The sequence below is a fragment of the Pezoporus flaviventris genome, unplaced genomic scaffold (assembly GCF_033815535.1).
Source record: "Pezoporus flaviventris isolate CSIRO_AGI_PZ_B2104156 unplaced genomic scaffold, CSIRO_AGI_Pfla_v1 ptg000047l, whole genome shotgun sequence".
In the NCBI taxonomy this organism is placed as follows: Eukaryota; Metazoa; Chordata; class Aves; order Psittaciformes; family Psittacidae; genus Pezoporus; species Pezoporus flaviventris.
In genome coordinates, this window is record NW_026892595.1 from 13,441,274 (window position 1) to 13,466,568 (window position 25,295).

Sequence of the window (25,295 nt, forward strand, 5' to 3'; positions counted from 1 at the left end):
AAAAACTGCAGTCTGCTGAAGCCCCAGAGAAATTCATAGAGAGCAGTTGTTCACCATAGTATCATTTCTCAAAGATAAATTATGCAGCAGTAAAGACAAGTTCATAAACTTTATTGTATTGCTTTAGTAGCAGTGCTTTAGGTACTACCGGGAAGGCAAATTTAACACGAAGGCCTTCCCCAAGGTTTATTAAACTGTCTTAGAAGTTGCCAGTGTAATTTGTTTTTTTCCCTTTCTAGGATATTTTTCTAAGCCCAGTAGTGGGAGGGGGGAAGAAAAGGATGGCCTTTTTTTCTTGATCTTTGGTTAATCTTTCAAGCTTCCTACTTACACTAACATGTAAAAGAATCATACTATAAGAAAAAATTTATACTCTTTTTATACTTGATTGACTCAAACACATGTAGCTTTTTATAGGCTTGCCATTTTTCTTCAATAGCATGCATCTTTGTCATAGTTTAAAAACTATCTAGAAATAGTACAGTTACAGTTCTTAAAATTATGTGCAGCTATGAGCAATATGTACTATCCACATTTTCCATATGTTGAGACAATGTTCTAGTTTCATGTGTATAGTAAAAAATGATATCAGTGATAAGTAGTCAGTCGGGTGGAACTGTATTTTAATTGAATACTTAAAAAATCAGAATCAAAGTATTTACATTTGCTTTCAACAGAATTTTAGTACAAAATGTTCTTCTTACGTTACGTGGTAACCCTGAAATATTAGATCTTTGTGGTTTTTGCAAACTGCTGTGATGCAATATTGGCATCAGAGGATTTATGGCTGTTTGCCTTTAATTGATTCATTTGTTCTTACGAATTTCAGATCTTTAAGCAGCTATCACTTTCATTATTTATCTCTGGGTTTTATTTTAGGAAGAATGTAGGAATGTTGAGCTGTTGCTATTCTAGCCAATGTTTCAGTCTCTTCAGAGATTTGGTTCAAACTGCAACTTACAAGACTGAAAGACTTAAAGAAAGATAAGAGGCAGAGTTTATGTCTTCACTACCCATGAAGGTCTATTTTTTACCGCATAATAGATGTTCTCTTGTAAAATCCAATGCACTGATCTATTTATTTTTTTCCATAATATCTCTGGGTGAGTTGAGTCCTAGGAAACTGCATAGCTACATCATGGTAAATACAGCTTTGTCACTGTGAAGGTGTTAAAGAGAGGGAGCAAACAAAAGCTACTTCTCTTGCAGTAAAATTTTCATCTTGACAGTAAAGCATAGTCAGGCAGAGAGCTGATACCTAGCCTTTGAGCCATATTTTAGCTCCCACTGCCTTTAGCTAGGACCCAACAGGTGAGTATCAAGAATTCAAGCATGATCTCAAGAATGCAAGCACAGTTGTTCCCAGTGGGACCAGATGTTTCCCCTGTACTGAAGCAGCCATGTGGATCGCAAACCTCTTGAATCCCCATTCTCAGCCCTGTTTTCTAGAGCATGTGCTAATCAAATGGGTAAGCTGTCTGGAAACACTGATAGAAAGCAACTTGTCCACAGTGCAGTTGTTCACCTGGGGATGCATCTATTCTGTATCTGAACACATGCTCTGAAAATACCTGTTGGCCAGCTTAGAGCACTGAGCAGTGAGCTGATGGTACCTGAGTGCTTCAGTGAAAATACAGCACCATCTCACCAGTGGGTGCCAGAAAATAATGTTACCCAAGACTGAAGGAAGCAAGCCATCTTCCCTGTAGGCCCTCACTTGGGCATCAAGCAGCTTTCTGACTTTGGAGACTCAAGTGTTTAATCTGTGTGAGCCCCTCTCTACTGATTCTGCTTATTTTGTTTGTCAGTAAACAGGAGAAAACAGCCAAAACCACAATATCACATTCTCCAGGGCCTGAGTATCTGCATACAACTGTTGTGTCTAGGCAAAGTTGGTATTTATAAGGGCTCTGGGGTGGTGAAATGAGGCATCCCATGTGAGAGAGGAGATGGTTTAGACCTTAAAGAGGGATTGATTTGTGGTTATTATTGCTGCCTTTGATCTGCCAACAGGGATCTGAAACTAATCCACCAGAGCAGCACAAGTCTGATATATAGTGCCAGATGGAGATGCCAGAATAGGTTACTCCTGCTGTCTTTGATGCTCCCTTATCATGAAGTGATAAAATAGGTAGTACAAAGCAAAGCAAGCAAGGGTTAGGAGCCTGTGCACCGCAGGAATACTGCTGGCTGTGCAAAGTGACTGCCAGTTGTTACAGCCACTGCAGGATCAATTCGCCATTCACAGCATCATCCTAACCCAATAAGAAGCTGAGGGACCCAGCCACACAGAGCAGTTTGTTGGTGTACAGAATTGAACATTGCTGGGTACTTCCATGCTAAATTGAGGGAGGAGAAAATGCAGACTCCCTGGATTTCAGAAGTAATCCTGTAAGCACAAATGGCCATAGAAGTGAAAAACAGTGCTTTGTATAAGGACTTTTATTCACTGTGAGTGCATACCCCATCTATAAAGTGTATAAAAAATGGGTCTCAATAAGTTTGTGCTGTAAGCAGTGAATATGGTCCAGCTGCTGGTGGGATTTTTCCATTTCTGGTTTCATTTTGCTCTAGAAATTAGAGCAATTTGAGCTTAGTACAGCTATTAGTGCTCTATAGATCTCATGATTGTTTGAGTCAGCAAGTTCATTGCACAAGAAAAGCTTTATTTAGATGTTGGATCAATTGACAGTGAGTTGTCAATAAATGTAACTCCTAGACACTGTGCAATTGACAGGCTAATGAAGTGCCTTCTGAGTGACAGAGAGCTGTTGACATCTTTTGCCACTTTGCTTTTCCCACTACTGCATTTCTGATAGATGTGTTTCATGCCACAAGCCTGGGCAATACTAGGGCAGTTTTATAAGGAGGGGGCTGCCTGTTTGCTACCTTGTGTGCATAGCCTAGGATTTGGCAAAAACATTAGTAGCCTGTGTGTTGAGGAACCACAAAGTAAGGAGGGTAGTCCAAGGACCATGTTTTCCCTCCCTGCCGTGTTATCCAGCATATTTCTAGGAAGATGCAAAGCAGACTTCCTGCAGTTTTTTGTCCAACACTGCAACTTAGGGTTTGGCTCCTTGTTGCACTGTTTCTGCCTTCATTGCACGTAGACTGATTCAGTGCATGTGGTTTCAACTCTATTTTCCTTTTCCTCTTGCGAAGAAGCAGGTGGAACCACTGGTTTATTTTGCATCAGTCTTTTGCAAATGTCTAATGATGGGGTAAACTCGTTCTTGTCCTTTTATGAATAAGTTTGGTACTCGTTCCTCTAACTCATGAGCATACGTAAGCACCAGTGATTTAGAATTATTTAGGATGAGTGCTGCCTACCTACGGCAAAAAGATGTTCAGCAAAACCAGATCATATCAGTATGCATAATCCCACCTTCCTTGTAAGAGAAACTATTTTGGTTAATGCGTGCATTAAGAAGTTTACAGAGTGACTCACTGGCCCTAGCTATTACTAGCACTTGATTAGAAGGCATAATTTTCACTCCAGTGTTCATAGCCAGCCTAGATGTTCTTCATATGTTGTTGCATAGTTTGGGGCTTGTGAGCTATACTGCAAGTGCAGTTTGCATGTTTGCTTGCATAGATAACAAGGGCCATGTGTAGATGATTTAAATAACAAAGAACATGCTGTTTGATTGACATCATAGAGCCATGTTTATTTTGGCAGTTTCCAAGATATGCCTCAGTTGTTAACACTAACTACAACACAAATTTCTATGGAACTTCTGCTGTCTTAAGTAGCAATCTTTGTACTTCTCAGGTCACTCTGTTCAGGAGAGAGCTAAAGAATTACAGGTGATTTCTAAGAAGACCATGATGAGAACTATCTCACAGGGTAGCCCATGCTGCATGGTGTGCACTACTGGATTTTCAGTTGTCAGGAACGGATTGTATGGCATTAAAGGCCAAACCTTGCACCCACTGAAATCAGAAGAAAAACTTGTACTGATTTTGTTGAAATCAAAATCAGGCTGTGACCCTATGTTTTCATTTCATCTTGATGGGCATCAGGGGAGAACAAAGCCTCTCAAAAGGCTTTATGTTCTTCACACTGTGGGCCTTGAAAGACACGAAAAGCAGCTTGGGAGAAGTCATGTGGATTGGATGACACCGAAACTTACTGATGTCAGCGTAACTGCTGTTTTCCATAGGGTGGTCAGCTTCTTGCTTTGCAAGAGGGAAGGAAGCTAGTGTAAAGCTCTGCAATGGAGCAGGGACAAGGATTCACATAGCAAGTGAGGCTTCTTGTCTCACCCAGCTCATCCAGCACTGGAATACAAATCTATGAAAAACACTGCTGTCAGGAAAGCATGAATGTATGTATATATATATCAGTTTGTTTCTAGTAGACAAAAGGAAGTCCAACCATTCTCTCAAGAATGGAAAAATATTACGTGATTTTCCTGTTGTCTCAGAACCGCCTCCAACTTGAGGCAAGTTTGTTTTTCAGAACAAAGAAGAGGACAAGCTAGAAGAGAAATGGTAAATATTCAGAAATGTTAGTGTCTTGTGTTAACTTAGGAGCTGGTTCAGTTCGCTGATGGCTCAGTTTCAGCGTGGTGTGAGTAATGAAGAGCTGACTAGTGAGCCTAATTTGGTGTAATTCCCTCAGTACTCTTGAAGCATAACGAACCCAGAAAGACTGTAATGAAAAATAATAGAAAGGTAGCTAGGGGTTTAACTTATGATCTCTGCTCATTACAGTAAGCGACATTTTCATTGCAGTGTTACCATAAAGATTATTGGCTGCCATACAACATGGGTCCCTCCTGAAAAGAGTCTGGAACAGCTTTGCTGGCACAGTAAAAGCCATGGGAAACCACAACAGATTTGCTTAAAACCCAGTAATTGTTTGCCAAATATTAATAGTGCAATGCTTTGTTCAAAACTAGCTGGAAAATGGGGTGAAAGTCTGTATCATTTTATTACATGGTATCTGTGTGACCATCTTTGGTCTTCCACAGTAGATGTCATCCAGAGAGACCTTGGCAGGCTCAAGAGGTGTGTCTGTGCAAACCTCATGAAGTTTATTCAGTAAGACCACATGCCAGGTCCTTCACCCAGCCAGGGCAGTCCCAGGCACAAACACAGGCTGCACAGAGAATGGATTAACAGCAGAGAAGAAGCAGGAGAAGAACTTGGGAGTGTTGTTTGATGAGAAGCTTGACATGGCCAGACAATGTGAGTTTACAGCCCAGAAAGCCAGCCGTGTTCTGGGCTGCATCAGAAGGAGTGTGTCCAGCAGGTTGAGGGAGGTGATTTTTCACCTCTACTCTGCTCTCATGAGACCCCACCTGCAGTACTGCGTTCAGCTCTGGCACCCCCAACACAAGAAGGATGTGGATTTCTTGGAGTGAGGCCATAGAAAGGCCACAATGATCTGAGGGCTGAAGCACCTCTCCTGTGAAGACAGTTGGGCTTGTTCAGCCTGGAGAAGAGAAGGCTCCAGGGAGACCTTAGAGCAGCTCCCAGTGCCTAAAGGGGCTACAAAAAAATCTGGAGAGACTTTTTACAAGGGCTTTTTACAGGGATGAGGCAGACACAACTTCTCTGGGCAATCTGTGCCAGTGTCTCACCACCTTCACACTAAAGAACTTTTTTTCTAATATCTAATCTAAATCTCCCCTCTTTCAGTAAGTCCTGTGCCTCCTTTACACAGTGGTTCCCAGATCTTGCACTGCCTTTCTTGCGTTGATTCATGCAGGTGGGTTGTGCAGTGGGACCAGGGATTTAGTCCTTTGCCTTTGAGGGTCTCAGGAGTGAGGATTTAGGAGGACTAGGTTGAGTGCCTCCCTGTGTCACTGTATCCCCTGTCAGTGTTGGGTCTTTTTGTCTATTTAGAGGAGCTGTTAGGCAGCTGGCCCTGCAGCCAGTAGGGATGACAGAGGCAGACACCCTGGGAGAGGCATGTGAGCCAGCCCAACAGAGCAGGGCAGCTATATAAACCCTGTGCCTGGAGAGCTGTGGTCCCCTGAATGTTCTTCCTCCTACTGCCAGTGAAATCGGTCACCTCAGTGTGCAGCACAGCAGCCTCAGATTAACTCAGAGATTTCAGTTTTGCTTAAACAGAGAGAAAAAAAGAAGAAAAAAAAGAAAAGATTCTCTGTGTATCAGTATTTCCCCAGAGCCTCTTCTATACATTTTACTGGTACACTTTGTCTAGTTACTGGAAAAGAAATGCGTACCTGCCAGACGCAGAATAACTTAAAAGTTCCTTGGCTTGCACTTTGCTATTTTTACCCTGTGTTTTCAGTTTTTTAGTGATAATTAGGTGCACAGCAAAATGCATGTAGTAAATCAGTAACAAAGATTATGTAAGGGGATTTATCTGAGCAGCAAGCCCCTTAGTATAGTATTCAAAAGGGAAAATGAGCACTGTTTTACTTAATCCCAAAGGACTCGATGTAGACAACATCATTAAAGTAACATAAGAATGAAGAGGACTGTGTTTGGCTGATGCCAGGAAGGTGTGTGTGCTGCATTGCCAATTATGTTTTCTGCACCACGTTCCCTGACTGTCCAGGGTTAGTTTGAGAGCTAGGAAGTGGCCCTGAATATGGTCCCAGCAACATGGCTTGGTGAAATGGAGCAAACTGTTGATTTACCTACTGCATGCTCACAGAATTACGAATACGTAAAGATGAAGTTTGTGGTGATACAGATGACTTCAGTAAACAGAATATGCTTCTTTCTCACTTAAATATTCCTTCTCCTTCTTGCTGGTACATTTTTCTTTGAAGCCACCTGTGCTGGCTTCTGCCAAAGAAGCTGAGTCTGCTCATACAGATTCTGTGGCTCTATTACTTCTGATTCATTAGGTGGAGGATGTCATGTCTTCTGGTGAATACCTCAGCCCTCGGGGTTACAGCTGGTGCCTGTATCTGGACTAAAATGTTTTATTTCTGCTCATATGTAAGTGGGAAAGCACTGTTTGGTCTGTGAAAAGAAAACAAGGGGAAAAATATCCCACTTCAGTCTGTGGGAATTGTTAGTTGTGAGGACTTCAGCTTCTGGCCTGTGGAGTTTCTCCATGCCTGGGGTGGGTGCACAGACTGGTCTGCACATGCAGGCTGAACCACTCACCAGTCCATTTTAAATGGAACATGAGAAGGCAGATCAGCCCTCCTGGATGTGCTTGAAGATGCAAATCCCATGTGAGAAATTCTTCATAACTGAGATAGTCTGATAGGACCATCCAGGTGCAGGAACAATTCATCCCCTCCCTGGTCCTCTCAGGCTGCAGTCTCGTTATACTGGGCTAGGTGGGAGTTCTTGTCAGTGTAATAGATTCTGTAGATGAAATCTTGATTTGTGTTTGTTTTTAAAGAAGCCCTTATGACAGTCCCATGGGGGTCCCCCTTGTGTGTCTCTCTGGCTTTGTAGCACAGCTGAGATTTTCAGTGCTGGGCTCCCTGGGTATTGGGTAGGTCTGACTTTCAGAAAGCAGATGTTGGTATTCCGTGCACTTTCAAAATCCTCTCTGTCAAAAGCCACATTTCTTGTAAGGTCTTTCAAGTGAGGTGTGTGAAGTCATTAGCCAGTTTTGCAGATCTTGGCCTATACATTTTCTTCTAAAAAAGACTTTGTTTTTTGCTAGGTTTCTATGAGCTTCCAGCTGTGCTGCCCTAACAAGCTTCACATTTAAAGTACTTGCTTCAAAAGGTTGCTAGCCTCAGAGAATATGAGGAGAAGGCTTTTTTTTATTACTGTATATTAATTAAAGGAATGCCTAACACCTACTTGAATTCCTGTCTGGAAAAAAAAAAAAAAAAAAGAAATGAGTTCTCCTTAACTTGTAAGATGGTGAGTTCCAAGAAGCAGGGATTAAATTAACCACTTTTAAGAGTGGATGTGTCTGGCAGGATTAAAATTATCCAGCAATTGTTGTAAATCAGTTACCTCAGCTCAGATCTTCCCACACAGACATGTCTCCCCCAGGGTGTCTCCTTGTACATCCTATTGGATGGTATTTCTTTTTTACAACTGCTGTGTTTGGGCGGTTGAGTCGTGATGGCAGGACTGATGATGCTATTGTGAGGAGCATCACAAGGAGCTCCTGAGCTTAGGCCAGAGGTCCATCTGGTCAGGGTCCATCTCTGACAGTTACCTGTAGGGAAAGAGGATAGGAAGAATGGCCCGTAGAGGTTGAGTCTTTCTCTTCTTCAGGTGGCACAGCAGATGTAAAGGGAGGGATCTGGTGGAAGGGAACCCTGTGGCGAATTGAATGGTGAAGTGGCCATTGGGAAGCATACAGGCTGGGTGGGCTATTTTGGAGGATGCATGTTCTACAGAGTCGCTGAGACAGTGAGCTCCAGGACAGTTTTGGCAGAAAACTTTCTTTTGCTTACTGGCATTTGGAGTGTTTTTAGGCCGGAATTTGCAGTATGTCAGCATTGGACTGTATGACTCAGCAGTCTGTAATGTAAGGTAGCTAACAGCTTGTGCAAAGTGGGAACAGAAAGGGAGTGGTTGCTTTAGGTGGACTTCATCTAGCATTTTAAAACATCTAAACATGAGTGTCTGCATGTCAGCCATCTGCCCACTGTCTACTGTAGCTGGTGAAAATCTGTAAGAGAGTATAGCCATTAACCATCTCACAGCAGATTGTATTGCTTGTACTGGGTCACTCAAAAAGCTGTCTACACTGCTATCTTCTTTGCTATCTCTTTGCCTCTTGACACTGGTAATAGTAGTACGGAAAGGTGGCTTCTTTACAAGGATGACTGTGTCTAACTCAGATCCTGTTCTCCCAACAGAAAAATGTTGTGCGAAGCTACCTACTTAGGAAATCTCTGTGAACTGGTGAAGTATTTTGAAGCAACCCTTGGTGGTTTGGGTACAGTAAATCAGTGAGCATTCTGAATTTTAACTGAATGTCTTCTGGTGGACTTGTCTCTCCTAGGAAATCCTGTTGAACACTTCATTAGCAGGAAGGATTTCCTCAGTTTTAATATCTGCTGACAAAGGGAGGCAACGGTTTCTGAGCCTTTTTTAGGGAATGATCTCTTTAAAGATTAGTTTTGCTTTATTCTGTGTAATCCTTTAGATTCTGGGAAACCTATTAGCTCATTATCTGGTCACTGTTTACCACTACAGTATATTCTATAACACCATAGTATTTGACTTTTAAGAAACTTTTAAGCCAATCTCCACTGACTGCAACATGGGCTTGGATACCTAGCTCTCCAGCTGTAGCGAATCCTCTCCTTCTCATCTAATTCAGGCTCCAAAAAATGAAATTAGCTACAAAAAAAAGAGTTAAGCCAAGATGGGAAGAGGTGATCAGTTCCCCTGTGGTGTGCCTCTGGAGGTGAAAGCACTTGAGGCGGATTAGGGATTTCTGGTAATGCAGAAAGTCTCTTTGAAAGGTGAAGTGCGGGACGTAGTGGTTTAGGGAGGGTGATGGCAGGACAAACACTTCAGGAACTTTGGGTTATGAAGATTATCGGGGCAGGTGGAGGGAACAGAAAAACACGGTTTGTGACACTTCGAATTGTCTTGGGGGTGGGCTCTGGGATCTGGAGATCTGGGGCAGTCTGAAGTATTAGGCATACCAGAGTGTGAGTGGGCAATAGAGGAAGACAAACTGTTGCAGACCTAAAAATACTGGAGCCGTTTCACAGCGCATGAAGAGCTGCAGGTTTAGTAGCCCAGAAGCTCTTGCAGCGAGGCAGGCAAGCAGCACCACCAGCGCCTGCCCCCTTCAACCAGCCAGCATTGCCTCCAGTTCAGAGCATGAGGGGTGAGCTGCTGCATGAACAGGGGACAGGTCAAAGCTGAGTTTCCTGAAGAAACTTGCAGAGAGCTTCAGATGATAAACGTCTCTGACACTGCTGCCATCTGCTCTCAGCGCACTTGCAAACAAGGGGCAAAAAATTAGCTGAATAGAATGAGTCACTCGTGTCTGTTCTTCTTTATTAAGATCCTAAAACTGCAGCTTGCCATCCGAGTGTGCAAAGAAATCACATACTCATCTCACTTAATCTAAATCATTTTACTTATGCCACAGAGATTTTAAAAAAAAAAAATATTGGTAGATACCAAGATGATATGATACTTGCAAAGTAATTTGAACCACCACTATTTTCTTTCACTGGTATATTACTGATAAATTCAGTCCTACTCTCTGTCCCCTTCCTGGGACATGATGTGGTTTGAAGAGGTGACATGTTAGAGCTCCCTCAGGAAGAAAGGCCAGTCTCAGTCACTCAGAGGGGATACCAGAGCTGCAGTAATCTATGCAAAAACTACCAGGGCAAAAGCATCTTGCAGTAAGTGCTTGAGAATTGTGACTGATCCAGGCTAGCCAGCACATGTCAGTCTTGCAGGCACTTCTTTCAGTTTTGCCTCTGTAGTGGTACCACCACAGATTCAGCCTTTCCCCTCTCCTGCTTCAGCAGCTGGTACTGGGAGACAGTCCTGTTGAGATCAGTGTAAATGCCCACATCTGAAACCTGTGTCTGAGCATTAAATACGCACCTGAACCTGAGCTCAAGCTTTTGGAAAAGCAGCAGCACTGGAATGTTTCACCTTTGTTTCTTGGATTACAGTACATACTTGGAGGTAGCGTCTCTCCAGGATCATATTTAACTGTGTGTCCTTTTCATGCTGCATATGCACCCTGTAGGGCTATTACAGATGTAAAGTGAGAGCAGTGTCTTTTTTGTGGCTCATTCTTGAAATCCTCTTTCAAAATGCTTAATCTCAAGAAAATCAATGTGTTCATCAAATGCTTCAGTTCACTAGCTCACACAAGCTCACTCTTTTCATCTCTGGGACATGTAGCCTTCAGCTAGCAAGCGTTTTGTTGTACGAGAGAAAGATTGTAAGAGAGAAAAATTGGAGGCAATTGTGCTGAGGGTGGTTTTTGAAAGTGGCGCTTTTGAACTTTATTAATTCTAACTACAGCTCTCTTTTTGAATTCAAGATTCTGGTAGGAAGACTGTATGCTTTCAAGTTACAAGGTTCCATGCCTGATCTTATGCTGTAAATTGCAACATTTAGCAATTTGTAGTTTAATTTAGAAGGATCACCTACTTTCCTAAATGCTTAAGTAATGTGGCAGGCTGTGGTTATTGATTCTCTCTGAATTTATTACAAGAAAGCTGTATTCACTCTTTCCTCTTGGGAATGCCCCTTCTGAACTGCATGCTTGCAAGTGACAGCTCAGACCCCTGATACATAACCAAAGACCTTGCCTAATATCCTTGCAACTGCTTGGGGAATTTTTATTAAGTAAAAGCATCATTAAAGTAGACAGAATGATGAAGTTTAATGAGCATCTTTCTCACTTGATGTTGTTAGTTTTGCTGCAGCAGCCATAGTGCTCTCATTTGTTACTTCCAGTGGGGCAGATAGCGAATACAGGGAGATTTTGTCTGCATTTATATTTGCATACAAAGAAACATTTATGTTCATGAGAGATACTTGCTTTGAAAAATACATACAAGGAAAGAAGGCAGCTGGTAATCTCTATGAGAGGGCTTTCTGCATTTTCAGTGTTGCATTTAATCTCCCCTTTCACTTTAACATGATGAGAAGGCTGCATGCAATACTGCAGCTGTTAAGCCTACAGAGGTTCAGCAGTTTGTGAGCTGTGGCTATAATAACTAGCTTCTGACTGTTGCTGCAAAATGCATATGTCTCAAATATTTATTTGCACTGCAGATTTTTATTCTTCAGCTGAGGTTTTGGTTCACAAGCGATTTGTGGTGACCAGCCCCATGAACAGGTGATGTTCCAAAATATCAAATGTGAAGGTGTTCCCATTAATGTATTATCAGCACTTTTATCTCACAAATCTGCCTTGAAACAGAAGCCACAATCTACCTCAATATTCCTTTGTCTGTTTATGGAGACCATCTGCCTTCACTAAGGGTCTACTCATACAAACAGGTACATCAAAGTGCCATCTCCTCGTACATTGCCATCCATCAGCTGAGCTGTGTATCTTCTGCATGCAGGTCTTAACCTGACCTCCGCTGCTGAAGCCAGTGTGCAAGTGTCTCTGCCTTACATGTTTGACTCGCAGTGATGCAGAGCAAGAACGTGTACACAGTTAGTACAGCTTGGTTGACAGACGGTGACATGCAAGTTATGGTGTCTGTGTCCTTCCAGTAGGTATCAAAATCATTAAGGACTGTATATGTAAATTCCACATCTATTACAGCCAAAGGGTTGTAGATTCTCATGTAATTCAGGTAGTTGCTTCTCCATGTGGACCAGCTCCATTAGTTTTTTTCTTTACGCTTTTTTTCCCAGGGTTTTTTTTTTTACCCTTGGGAGCTATAAAAGTGGTGCCTGTTGTTGTACCAGAAGTTCATTGAAAATTGTGAATTCAATTTTCCCTAAAGTAACAGAAGGCAAATTCTGTCCCAGTGGCATTATCACAGTCATTATTGTATTTAAATGTTGTTGTGACACCATATGTCTCCTCGTATTTGATGTGTGCAAACACAAGAGAGAGTTCCTGTCTGTGAAGGCTTGTATAGTCTAAATACGTCTGATCCTTGCTCTTTGTGTAGCAGACTACTGTGATAGACTATAAAGCACTTATCTTCAGTTGAGATGGCAATGTGCAGCTGAAACTTCCTTGAAATTTTGCCAGAGAAACCTAAGTAGGGATATTTGATTTGCTTGTTTCAAACCAAATAATTATTTTTCTGGAGGAAATTTAAGCGCACATTCCGATAGAAGTGGTTGGACACAAGAATAACTAAAAACAATGTAAAAGTGCTGCAGATGTCTGCAGCTCATGCACATCTACTGCTACTAACATAGTATTTTCATGGGGTGGAGGTAGTTCCTGGAGTACCAATAGCACTAAGTACCATAAGGAGCAAGTATCAAGGGAAAACTGCTACCAAAAACACGTACAGGTCAATTGGAATTTTTACTGCTTAATGCATGCAGTGGCCACTGGACCTCATTTCGCAGTCAAAAGGCATTGCCCAAGGAGACTTCCTCAGAACTCGCTGAAGTTCATTGAAAATGTCAATATTCAGTTTCTGCACTTCAAACGCACCCATGTAGTCAGGAGACTTCCCACCACACCCTTTTACTTCAGGAGACGTTCACTAATCTGAGCGCAGAATGAATGCCAGAAGTGTCATCTGAGAGGGAAAGTCAGATTAAGTTTCCAAAGCAAAAAAGTGGAGCCTAAGCCAACATGAGCAAAAAAATGTATGTAACACCTAAAAGCCACTGAAGCTCTTACAGTCCTCTGGGTTGGCACTAACAGGGCAAAGGAGCTGTGGGGCAGCAGGAGGTGGGAGACAGGACAGTGACAGGGGCCTTCCTTTCCCATCTGCGAAGACTTCTTGTGCTCAGATACAGTGGATCAGTAGATTCTCTGTTAATTCAGTGCTTAAAGTCCCAAACGGGATCTTTCTTATTGCATGAAAAAAAAACCCTCGTGTTCTATTCCAACATAGCATTATTTCTCTAGAGCCAAAAAACAACTTGAATGTTAATTTAGTATTTAACTGTTGGTGCTCACAGATTTGAGCATGCATTTCCACTTCTCTGTTGCTGACTTCTCAGAGTCAGAAAATTATTGCCGACAGTGGTTGAAATGCTGTACTGCATATCAGTGAGAACAAGGCTGACTTTTTCTCCCTTGGATCAGTTTCTGATGGGACAGCCATCTTGAATGACACTTCTGTGCTCTTCCACAGTGTCCTGGGTTCAGCTGTAACAGTTATTTTTCTCCTCCCGAGTACCTGGTGCAGTGCTGTGTTTTGGCTTTAGTCTGCAAACAATGCTGAAAACACCAGTGTTTTAGTTGTTGCTAAGTAATGTTTGCCCTGATCAAGGACTTTTCAGTCTCGTGCTCTGCCAGTGAGGAGACGCACAAGAAACCAAGAGGAAGCAGAGACAGGACACCTTACCCAAACTAGCCAAAGGGGAATTCCATACCACAGCACATCATGCCCAGTATATAAATGGGGGGGAGTTACCTGGAAGGCCCAGATCACTGCTCGGGTCGGGCTGGGTATCGGTCGTGGGTGGTGAGCGATTGTATTGTGCATCCCTGCTGTTTATTGTTTCTTTTTTCGTTTCCCTTTTTAGTGTTGTATTCTCTCCCCTTGTTATTTCCCTTGTCATTATTAGTAGTAGCAGGAGTAGTAGTTTTATATTATACTTCAGTTATTGGACTGTGCTTATCTCAACCTGGGAGATTTACATTCTTTCAATTCTCCTCCCCATCCAGCCTAAAGCGAGGAAAATGGCAAGGGGCTGAGCAAATGGCTGCATGGTCCTGAGTTACTTACTGGCTGAACTTGAGCCACAACACACAGTGATAGTATTTCCTGGTATTAAAACATCTCCTTCCATATCTTCCCTCCTTCGACTTGCTTAATGCCATCCAAAGCAGGACAGTTATTTAGGATGGATATTTGATTACTATGCATACTATGTACTTGGATAATATATAGCCTTGTGCTGTTGGGGCTGTATCTCTTATGGATAGAAAAATATGCATACTGTAGCTAACACTAAGCATGCAGTTATTGCGGAGAGTCAGGGATATCTGTATTCATCAGAAAATGGTATCTGATCCCTTGCTGACAGTAGGTGATGGCACACATAAATTTATAGTAAGGTGATGTAATGTCGCAGTTTACAGTTTTTCCTTGAGGAAGTCTGTTCTGGATACAGTGTACCTTGACAGGAGCCTGCTTAGCAGCATGATGTAAAACTGCAGCTGCTTGAGGAGGTGAAAGTGCGGGATGCCTCTTCAACCATCCTACAAGAAGCTCTAATCCCATTCTGCAGTCCGGTAGCTCCAGGGTTGAGGTATCTTCCAGATACAGCAAAATAAATCTCAGAGCCATTGGTAGCTTTTTAACTTCCTCACACAGAATAAAATAGAATAAGAATACAAATAAAATAGAATTATAATAACATGAGACTATAATATAATAGATATAATACAAATATGAATTGAATGTTTCAGGAAGGGATCTACAATGATCATCTTGTCCAACCACTTGACCAATTCAGGGCTGACCAAGTTAAAGCACGTTGTTAAGGGATTGTACAAATGGCTCTCAAACACTGACAGGCCTGGGGCATTGACCACCTCTCTAGGGAGCCTGTTCCAGTGTTTGACCACCTTCTCAGTAAAGAAATGCTTCCTAATGCCCAGTGTAAACCTCCCTGGTGTAGTTTCGATCCATTCCCACATGTCCTATCACTGGATGCCACCGAGAAGAGCTCAGCACCTCCCTCTCCTCATCCCCTCCTCAGGAAGCTGTAGAAAGCAATGTATGTCTTAACTAAACTCTGTCTGTATCTGACATAAATAGCCCCTGTATGGCCATGCCTTATAGCACAGTAATTCAAGAGTATTTCTATCTGTTTGGAACCTTGTTCAGTGTCTCTTACATACAGTTGACTGCATAGTCCTCCAGGCCTTGTAGAAGAGGGAGGGCATATCCCCTCCTGAAATTAGTTTCAGCCTGCAAAGCACAAGTCATTGTAAAAAGAGTCGCTTTATCTCCAAGATACCTGCTGAGGGTGTGTCCTGGGTTCAGCAGCAGCAGTCATGTTTTTTCCTTTGTGTTAACTGGTGCAGTGCTGTGTTTTGACTTCCAGCCTGAGAACAGTGTTGGTGAAGCCGATGTTTTCAGTTGTTGTTAAGTGATGTTTACCCTGACCAAGGACTTTGTGAGGCTCATGCTCTGCCAGGGAGGAGGGGGGGCCGGGAGGAAGCAGAGACAGGGCGCCTGACCCAAGCTGGCCGGGGAGGTATTCCATACCACAGCACGTCATGGCCGGGGTGGGGGGTGACTGGGAATTACCCGGAAGGACACGGGCTTCCGGGTGGAACTCGCTTTCTTGGCCGGTGGTATCGTATTCTCTTCCCTTGTTATTTTCCCTTATCATTGTTTTAGCTGATAGTAGCGGTGGTGATTTGTGTACATTGGTTGCTGGACTGTTCTTGTCTCAACCCGTGGGAGTTGCACTCTTTCGATCCTCCTCCCCGTTCCTCCGGGAGTGGGGGAGAACCGCTGGGGGGGGGGGGGGACACAGACCTCGATTGTTGTCAGCTTGGCACCACTCACTGGGAGTGAGTGAACAAGTTACCTGACTGGGTTTAAACCACGACAGGGTGATACCCACTGTAGAAATGTATGTCAGGTCATGCTTTCTGGCTAAGCAACAGCATATCATGAATAACTACGTCTGTCCCAGCGTGACTGAGTAAAAGTAGCAGAAGAATCTGTACGTGGTCCTAGTTTGCAGCAAGGGGCTGGACAAACATGCAAGCTACATACACGGACTCTGGTGGGAGACAGTGCATGTGAGGGTGTGTGATGGACCAGTGCAGCTTGCCTGTAACAGCTGGGACCTTCTACATGCCGCAGACACATGAAAATGTGGGTCCCAGCTTCTGTGGCAAGAGTGCTGACAGTTGCCCATCCAGATTTTGGCACATCAAAAGGCAGTTCTAGGAAGAGTCTGAGTTTCTCAACCCCAAGCCCCTGATCTGTCCTGATCCTTGACAAAGTCCCCCAGAAGGTAGAGGTGCAGCGACACAAGGAAGGCTGTTGTGGGAACTGGTGCCATTATCATCTTTGGCAGCAGAATTCCGATCAAATGTTTGAAGTTGTGTCCAACTCTGCTGGCAACAGCCTGGTACATTTCTGGTCAATATCCACCCTAGATAGGGGTAGACATTCACCAGCATCAGGCTGAAGCATTAGCAGGGGGACACCTTTCAGAGGAGTTTGAGTATCCGTGTCAACATTGACAGTGTTTATACAGCTGAATGAGTAGAAACAAAGCTTGTCTCTGTTCCCTTTTAGATACAGTGACACCCCCACGAAGTATGTCTTCAAAAAGCACTTTATGTCAATAAGGGAAGTTAAGTTTGAGCTGTGTTTATTTTGGGTAGGTTTTTAATTTAGTTTAATCAGGATTACTCATAAATTGTCTATTAATTACTATGTGATATTTAGCAAGATCCTTTCAGCCATGTAGTCTACTTAGCTTCTCTGTGAATGCTAGCCATCTTAATTGTAGGATACTTTGTCAACATTTAATCAGTGGTACTTACTAATGTGGCATTGATGTGTTGGTAGCTGTCCCAGTACTATCAATCATGTGCGAGCAGCAAAGGCAGCTGTGACACCATTGCTCTCTGTCACATTATCAAGCCCTTGGGTTTTCTGGTTAGGGATGATGCTCACTTTGCTCTAAGCAGGCACTCTATCTCTCCAGTTCAACCCAATTTTTGTCATTGTCAGCTTGAATACACATCCTTGCAGCCTTCTGAGCCTTAATCCCATAACTGCAGAATAAAGGTTGCTAGTTTCTGAAGCAAAACTGATTGCTCCTTCACTGCTCCAAAGGCCTGCTCTTCCCAAAGTTGCCCTCCTGATAAGTCACAAAAGCCCTAATATTATTGGTTGCGTCATCAGATCTAATAGAAAATTCAGTGTTGAGACAAAATAAGTATACTTACTTTCCTTTTTTTTTTTTTCAATTTCTAGTTACAAGATGCATTGCTTAACATGCTGCAGAGCAAAAACTAGTGTTTAATGGTTATATCACAAATATTCTGTCTCATTTCCTTACAGTCTTTATGGTAGACACATGCAGGCGAATCCTGAACCTCCAAAGAAGAACAATGACAAGTCAAAGAAGATCAGCCGTAAGCCTCTGGCAGCCAAGAACAAATAAGTCTCTGGCTTCTGCCTCTGTTTTTATGTCTTTTACATTGCTTTTGCATGTGCCTGTAATATTCCTATGCATCTCCCGTTACTCATAAGAAAGCAGACAGTAGCAGTAAAAGCAATTTTCTATGTATACTGCTTTAGAAGATACTGCTGAACACAAAATTAAATATTCCTCTAATCATGGTCACATTTATGTAGCCATTTAATATATCACTGTCAAACGCATTTTAGCTTTTCTATTTATATGTATATTAATGTCCTCTCTTCACATGTATCACGTCCTGTTAATATCAGGGGGTTTGCACCTATATTATACAATATTGAATTTCATATAATATTCCAAGTGATTTTAATAAAGGTCTTTCTTTGTATTGTGTTTCGATTTCTTTGGTCGGACTTATGAATAGTGAATTTCTTGAGGAACGGGTATGTCCAGTTTCCTGCAATGTGTTAATTTCTTGTGTAGGAATATGTTAGCATTTTATCAGATACAAATTAGTCAAAATGTAAAGCATTCTGTTCCAGGAGTAAAAAATTTTAAGAGGTTTGTATTTCTTTTTTGCATTGCTATGTCCTGCTTTTTTGTCTTGAAGGTTATTTTGAAATCAAGGAGTAGGGGAAGGTAGAGAGGAAAGGGAAAAAATTGTCTTTGTAAAGAGCTGTCAATTGCCAGCCCCAATTTGAGTAAAGAGAACTTTGTCATTTGACAAAAATGGTATTTCTGCCATTTTTTTTAAGGGTTGGGTTTTTTTTTGTTAGACAGAAAACCCAAATAATGTATTTAATCTGTACTGAAAGTGCCTGTATTGAAGAGCTGTTCCAAATGGCTTTTGAAAATGCCACAGGTTCTATATTTATCTGTACAAAGCCAGCACCATAACTAAGCTCAGAAGCCACAAATTGTTTAACATCCCAAATAGCTTGAGGTCTTAACTGACACGGAAGAAAAACCTAAAATCTACAGACAGTGATTTCCAAACAGTTTTAGTCGTAGCAGAGGAGAAGCTAACCAGGAAACTCAAGGAACAAGAACAGTTATTCATACCTAGATTGCTCGTGCCAGGACCTTCCTGCCCTTGATTTCCAATTTTATGAATTTCATGCCTGAGCAACCCATCACCGAGTTTCGGCTGCCATCCGGACAGCAAGCCAGGAAATACACCCAGACTGCCAAAACAGGCCCGTGGTGTTCAGTGAGAGAAGAAAAGGTTTAAAATATCTCATGCTAGAAATTATATTTTCTAAAAAAGCCATTTTGTATCTCAAGTCTCTGTTATCAGCTCCAGCCTCTTGATCGCATTTAAGATTACCCCAGCATTTAATACATGACTGCCTTAGTCTGGGAATAAATGTATTGACATATATTTTGCAACAGATTTTTTAAATTGGCAAGCAGGAAGTTGGCATCAAGCTTTAGACACATTTTAAGTGGTCTTTGGTACTTGAGAAGAATGAGGCAGTCTTGATAGGCAGATGGAAATAAGTAAAAATGGTAGACTTGTCAGAAACAGTCAGTTCTATCTGTCACAAGCTCTGCAGAGGATTTTCCAGACCTCCTAAATTATCTGTCTAGGGGAACAGGTCCAACTGAAACAGGCCCTTGAAGGCACTAGGTTGGGTACATGTTAAGAATTCGCAACAAAAACTGGCCCCCGGCTGGAATGCACACAATTAAATCTAGTGCTGGCATTAACACGTGAGGGTACCTAATGACAGTAATAATCGTGCTTCAAAAAGCCCTGAAGAAATGCCAGTGAAATGTCAGAGGATCCCCAAACTACCATTGCAGATTCCTTTTGGAACAAAATAAATAGCAAGGGCACATCTATCCGGAAGAGGCTCTAGATCCTTCCCCCAGTATCCTCTGCTGGCACTGAATGCTATGGGCTGGCAATGCCCACAGGGCTGACCTGCTGCTCTTCTGACAGATTCTGGCAGCTGTGGATAGACCCCTAATTTCAGGCTTGAAGATGTTTTACATATGCTGGCTTCCAGCTAAACTGGATTCACCGCTCCTCTGAAATCTCCCTGGGTACCCTTGGACATGTTTTTCTGTGAGCAGTATGGCTCTCCTTTGATATAAACACAAATCCAGCCAGAGACAAAAGCATCTGGTGGTGTCCAAGACTGTGTCTGTCACCTGCTCTGTGTCTTGGTGTTTATAAAGAGAGGAGTCGCTGTGGGGCTACAGGGATTTCAAAGCATGGAGTAGAGTCTCTAATATAAAAATAAAAGCTTGTTGGGCAAGGCTTGTGGTGGTGGTGGGAAGCTACAGCACCACGTTAAAATAAGCTGCTGATTTTCAGGCATTAGTCAGACTGCCATTAACTGAAAGTGTTGAAGGACTCATGCAAGCTCTCCTCTGCAGGGTTTCCAAGTATTGAGAGGAGCATTCCTGGGTGTTCGTTCATAGCAAAAAAATCCACCCAACCTTCCCACTTCTTCCCCCCTGAAGGAGGAAGAAACACAGTTTTGACAAGCAAAAGCAGGATGAAGGGTCTGGGGAAGAACAAGTGAAAGGCATAAGATAATAAGGATAAAAGAAATCCTAATGGGAGAAGTATTGTACTGGAGATAGTGGCAGATGGGGAGAAAAGAAGTGTCTTGAGAAAAAAAAGATGAAAAATAGAAAGATAAGGATCTGAGAAGATGGAAAAAATGAAACGTATAAAGCTTTACAAACAGAAACAAAACGGGGGAAAGGGGTGCTCTTCAGAGGCTCAGGGCAGGGTAAAAGACATGGGGAAGAAAAGCAAACCAGCTGGGATGTAATATGCTAATGTTTTAGTGTTTTTAAAAAAGTACCAGCTTCCTAGAGCAAGCTACCCAACAGTTTGAACATGAGTGATGATTTTTAGGTATCTGTTCTCTAGAGCTGGTGCTTTTTTAATATTTAAAAATGATTCGTTTCGTGTTACTGGGACACGCTGATTTCCCCACTGTACTTGAAGGAAGGGGGCTGCTGTGTCCTACTGCAGGGAACCAGTTAATGAGCATCGCAGCTCGTGATGGTCCCTCTCATAGTCCCAATGGTCATTTCTCCAGTGGATCCATCAAACTGAGGCTCCTTCCAGTGATCCCTTGGGTTCTGCCCCGAGGCAAGCAATTGTGTTGTGCACTGGAGCACAGAGCTCTGTAAAGGCAGCTCTCTGCTCCTCTGGTCAGTGCCATGTCACTGGCCTGGCTGACACTGAGATTTCCTGATCGCAGGATGCCTTGAGAGGACTATTTTGCCATCCCTTCATTCCCTGTCACTGTTACAGGTTGCCTCTTTGGGCCAACCTCTCGCACAGCCAACACTGTGCCACTTCAAGGGGAGGAAATGATTCCTGTGAGAAGGAAAGTTGCTTTTTACAGCTTTCCAGCACCTGGGAGCTCGTTGAAAACAACAATGCAAGTAATTCTCTAGTTTAATTTTGCATACAGTGAGCTGGAAAGAGTTTGGTAATGTTTTTGCATACAGTGCACCATGACAAAGAAAACTTTTTGAAATTACGAATATGCTGTGCCATTGCAAAGAGTAGCCTGGGGAATTAATGCGCCTTGCTAAGGATAGGGCAAAATGAAGGCAGAAATCCCGCATGTGCAGGCACTATCCACAGTTTACTTGTACTTACAGTGCCTGTTAACCCTGTATTGCCTCCTGCACTCCTCCTAGTAGACAGGTAACAGTTTAAAAAAACCAAACACTCCACAACCAAAACCAATCTCAGCTCTGGGAACTTGGGCACTGCTGTTGTTTTTCTTCTTATCTGAAAAAAAATTGTGGGCAACAACGCAGATTCCAAAGTTTTACCTTTTTATGATTGTTAGTCTGGAAATACGTTTCCCATTGAGTCACTGGTATTCAAGCATCTTTAGTTTGGATTTAAACAGGTCTTTCCTATTAAGGAAATGACACTGTAGCATCTGTTCATCAATTAGCTGCCAGCCTTAGAGCTGCAAATCACACCAGCAGCATGGGCACTTCTCCTGAGATGGCAGCTTGTTTGGAGGTGCGATCGGAGCCAGTGTGGCCCTCGCCTCTCCTTCCTCCAGCACCTTGTATCCATCCCCTCCATCCTCCTCCTCCAGGCTCTCCCCACCACACACAGGGCTGAGTGCTGGGCTCTACCTCTGGGGAAGAGGTAGAAACCTTCCTCCTGCTCTGCCAGAGGAGCAAAGTGAGGTCAGGAGGCATTTCCAGCCCCGGCAATGCTGGCGCATGGCTCAGTGCTGGTACGAAAGCCGAGAGGGTGAGTCTGTGCCGTCCCCACGTGTGCTGAGCAGCAGGAGCTCCGGAGATGGGTATAATATTTCCAGTTTGGAGCGGGTGGGAACTGTTAATATCCTCATGACAACCAGGAGGAGTGAGATTGTCATCGGTTATATTAGTTGTTAATTTAGTAAATATTAACAGTTTCTGGGGTTATGGCACAGGATGTCAGCTGTCAGCTTGCTTTGTTTTTCTCCTACCTCTTCTTGCAGTGACACATCTTTCATACTCCCGGATTCATGCCATGTGTTCGTTGCCTCGTGCTGACACCGGCGTTGGCAGATGTTCTGGGCTAAAGCCATGATAACCTCCCAAAAGCTAGATTTTCATCCCCTCCTGGGTACTTTGTTTCCTCTGATCTAAGGAGAAGTAATCTGCCTGTAAAGCACAGTGATTTATAATGCCTGTGGTTGGTTTCCATCCCGCCTCCCCTTCCAGCTCACCTGTGAGTGCCGCACGCAGGCACTCCTCAGAGCAGGGACTGAGTTACAGCCCGGCAGGAGCTGCTTCCCTATTGTGCAAAAGCCCTTATAATTGACATTTTTACAATACGCCTCAAGAGCAAAATTTTAACTGTATTTTTAGACCCAGGCGCACGGTAATGTGTGAGTGCCAGCCGCGGTAGTCACCCCTGCAGCTTGACAGACATGTTTGAAAGCAGCTTTAGCAACGAGTTGTGACTAGGGACAAAGCACCGAGGAAGGCAGCTTTGCCAGGGCACCTTGGCTCCCTTGCTGTGGGTGAGAGCCCCTCTGCCTGCTCTGCTCCACTCCTGTGCTGCCAGCATCCTTGAGTGCACAGCTGGTGTGCAGCCGAGCAGTGGTGAGCCCCAGCAGTGGTGAGCCCCAGGGCAAGTGTAGCTTTTCCTGACATCCCAGTTACTCAGGATAATGTTTCAGATGGCCAGGTGCTGGAGCAGCTGAGAGCACAAGTTGCTGGAAGCATAGCCCTGGCTGGATGGCTGCTCACAGCGGTATGAATCTGGCATTGAGCTGCACCCTCCAGCCTGGAGTGATTCTTTCCTCTGGATGGCAATATGCAAGCACCGGACAAAAATACCCCTGTGGTTTCAACACTCATTTAAATGGGGTGCCCTCTGCAAGGGCTGGCATCTCACAGGCCTTTGGGGAAATGTACAAAGGCTGTGATGTGTGCAGGAGCATAGGTGGGTGAGGCTCTCAGTGGGAGAATGGGTGGTGGTTTCCCTCCAGCTGTGTGGTTTAGGTTGTACATCACAGCATTGACATGCAGAACTGGTGGTCTTGTCAAGTGCCCCCTCAGAGGGGTTAGTTTAGAAACCCCTGTGTATTTTCATATTGTTGGTGGTTTGAGCACCCTTTAAACCACCTCTTCTTTGTTCTGATACCAATCCAGCTATACTTTATTTTAGGTAGCTACTCAACCATGCCTGGCATATGTGGTTTCCCAAGATCACACAGAAATGAGCATCTGTGTTTGGAGCATCAGAGAGCGCTGATTCAGAGGAATGAGGTGCACAGGCACTTACTGTGATGTGATTCTAGCAGTTACCATCCAGACCGTACAAAGCAACTTCCCTGTTTTAATTTCTGGTCAATTTAAGCTACTCAAAGATTTCTGCTCCACCAGTGATATCCAGAGACACATCAAGCACCCTGTAGATCAGGAATTCAATACTAATCCATTCTGTGGGCAAACATAAAAATCAGAGCTTTGATTTAAATTCAGGTACCTTGTAGATAGCGTGTGGGCTTGGGGCTTAATTGTCAGAAGCTCTCAGCTGCTTGTGCCAACGGGGATGACCAGCGGCATCCAGAAATGCAGTTTTCCGTCTTTGCCAGCAGTGGGTGCAAGAATGCAGTTAGAACGGCGAGGGAGGAAAACACAGGACCTGAGCAAAAAGTAAGGCTTGAGATCCTTCTAATTCCTCGTGTTGCTGAGACAGTCCACAGCCACTGTCACCCCCGGGCTTGGCAGAGTGTCCCCTGGAAGGCCGCTGGTGTTTCCTTTCCCCTCACTTTGCTTTACATCAACTCCTCCAATTAAGGAACCAGATAATTCAGAGGCAGCCAAGCGGCACTGAGTGCCCTCGCAAGGGCTAAACGTAGCCCCAGAACCTGGGGAGCCAGGTCTGCACCGAGCAGAGCCTGATGTGGTGTGTGGGAGAGGATCACAGCCACGGCTTGGCCTCATCTGGGGCAGACAGCCCCATGGCAGACCTGTGTCTGGCAGCTTCACAGTCACAGAAACATGGAATAAAACTGAACAGCCATTCCTTTTCTCCAGCAAGAAAACAGAAACGGACACTCCTCCCTTCCCAAGAAATAAAGATTGAAAAATAATCTCTCCAAAGCCCTTGAAATGAAAGAGGGGAGAAAAAAACCCTACAGGTTTGGGAGAAAAATGGAATTTCTTTTGAGTAAATAAGAAAGCAGGGAAGGCCGGGCCACTGGCAGAGCTTCACAGCAAGACTCACACTCCTGAGAGGTACGGGCAGTTATGAGAACTGAAATAGTGCATCCCGTTCTGCACAGAAGCTTTCTGTTCTTGTAAACCAAATGAAATTAATCATTACATTTATCTACAGGCTATTCTATAAAATCAATCAGCTCTAGCACTGCCTAGCAATCAAAATACGACAAGGCACTTAAACTTTGCCAACTCAATCCCATTAATGATATCTTTGTTAGAAAACAGTCATTTTTATAGAGTCAGTTGACTCTTCAAGGACTATAATAAAGCTTGATACAAGCTCATTGATTTTTTACTTTATGATTTCCAGCTGAAAGCAAACAGAGATCACTCGCTTTATAAACTGGTGAAAATATGTGTATTTAGCATAACCAATGTTATTTATAAGCAGCAGCTAATATTTAAGTGCCTCTTGTACGCCTTGATAGAAGTGGTTCATGAATTCAGATGTTCAGAGGGTGTTCTTCCACATTATTGCTGTCGTCATTTGTCTTTCCTCTCTGACATGTGCAGTTTTTTATGCAGGAAAACTGTAGACAAGGCCCGTCAGCAAGGAGGAGGGCAGCCTGAATACCTATGAGGTGTCACTGGAAACCAAGCGCTTCCCAAAACCTGGCTCTCACAGCTTTTCGTGCAGCAGCCTGGGATCTGGCAATGCAAAAGGGTGACCAAAGAACCCTGAGGAAAGCGAGAGTGGGATAGCACTGCAGGTGTGGGGGGTTAGAGGTAGGGAAAAGCTTATTGGGTGGTAAGGACTTTTGGGGGTGAGAGGTAGAGAGAGAAAGGTTTGGTTTGGGATAGGTATTGGAGGCAGGAGACTCACCAGGTGCTCAGGAAGCTCACAGACCCCCTTGGGAAATGAAGCTAAAAGAAAAATCCTGCAAAAAAAC

At 43.4% G+C, this 25,295-nt stretch overlaps 2 protein-coding genes across 4 annotated transcripts in view; both read left to right on the top strand.

The window, feature by feature from the left end:
* Positions 1-18,068, top strand: part of RSU1 (Ras suppressor protein 1) — a 107,758-nt gene extending 89,690 nt beyond the window's left edge. For all 3 annotated transcript variants that reach the window (XM_061468370.1, XM_061468368.1, XM_061468369.1), the window contains one exon: positions 17,601-18,068. In XM_061468370.1, the coding sequence (XP_061324354.1) occupies positions 17,601-17,703 (103 nt within the window). In that variant the 3' untranslated portion in view covers positions 17,704-18,068. The remainder of the gene's footprint in view (positions 1-17,600) is intronic.
* CUBN (cubilin) overlaps positions 1-25,295 on the top strand; it is a 398,149-nt gene that overhangs the window by 234,103 nt on the left and 138,751 nt on the right. The gene's annotated exons all lie outside the window — the stretch shown is intronic.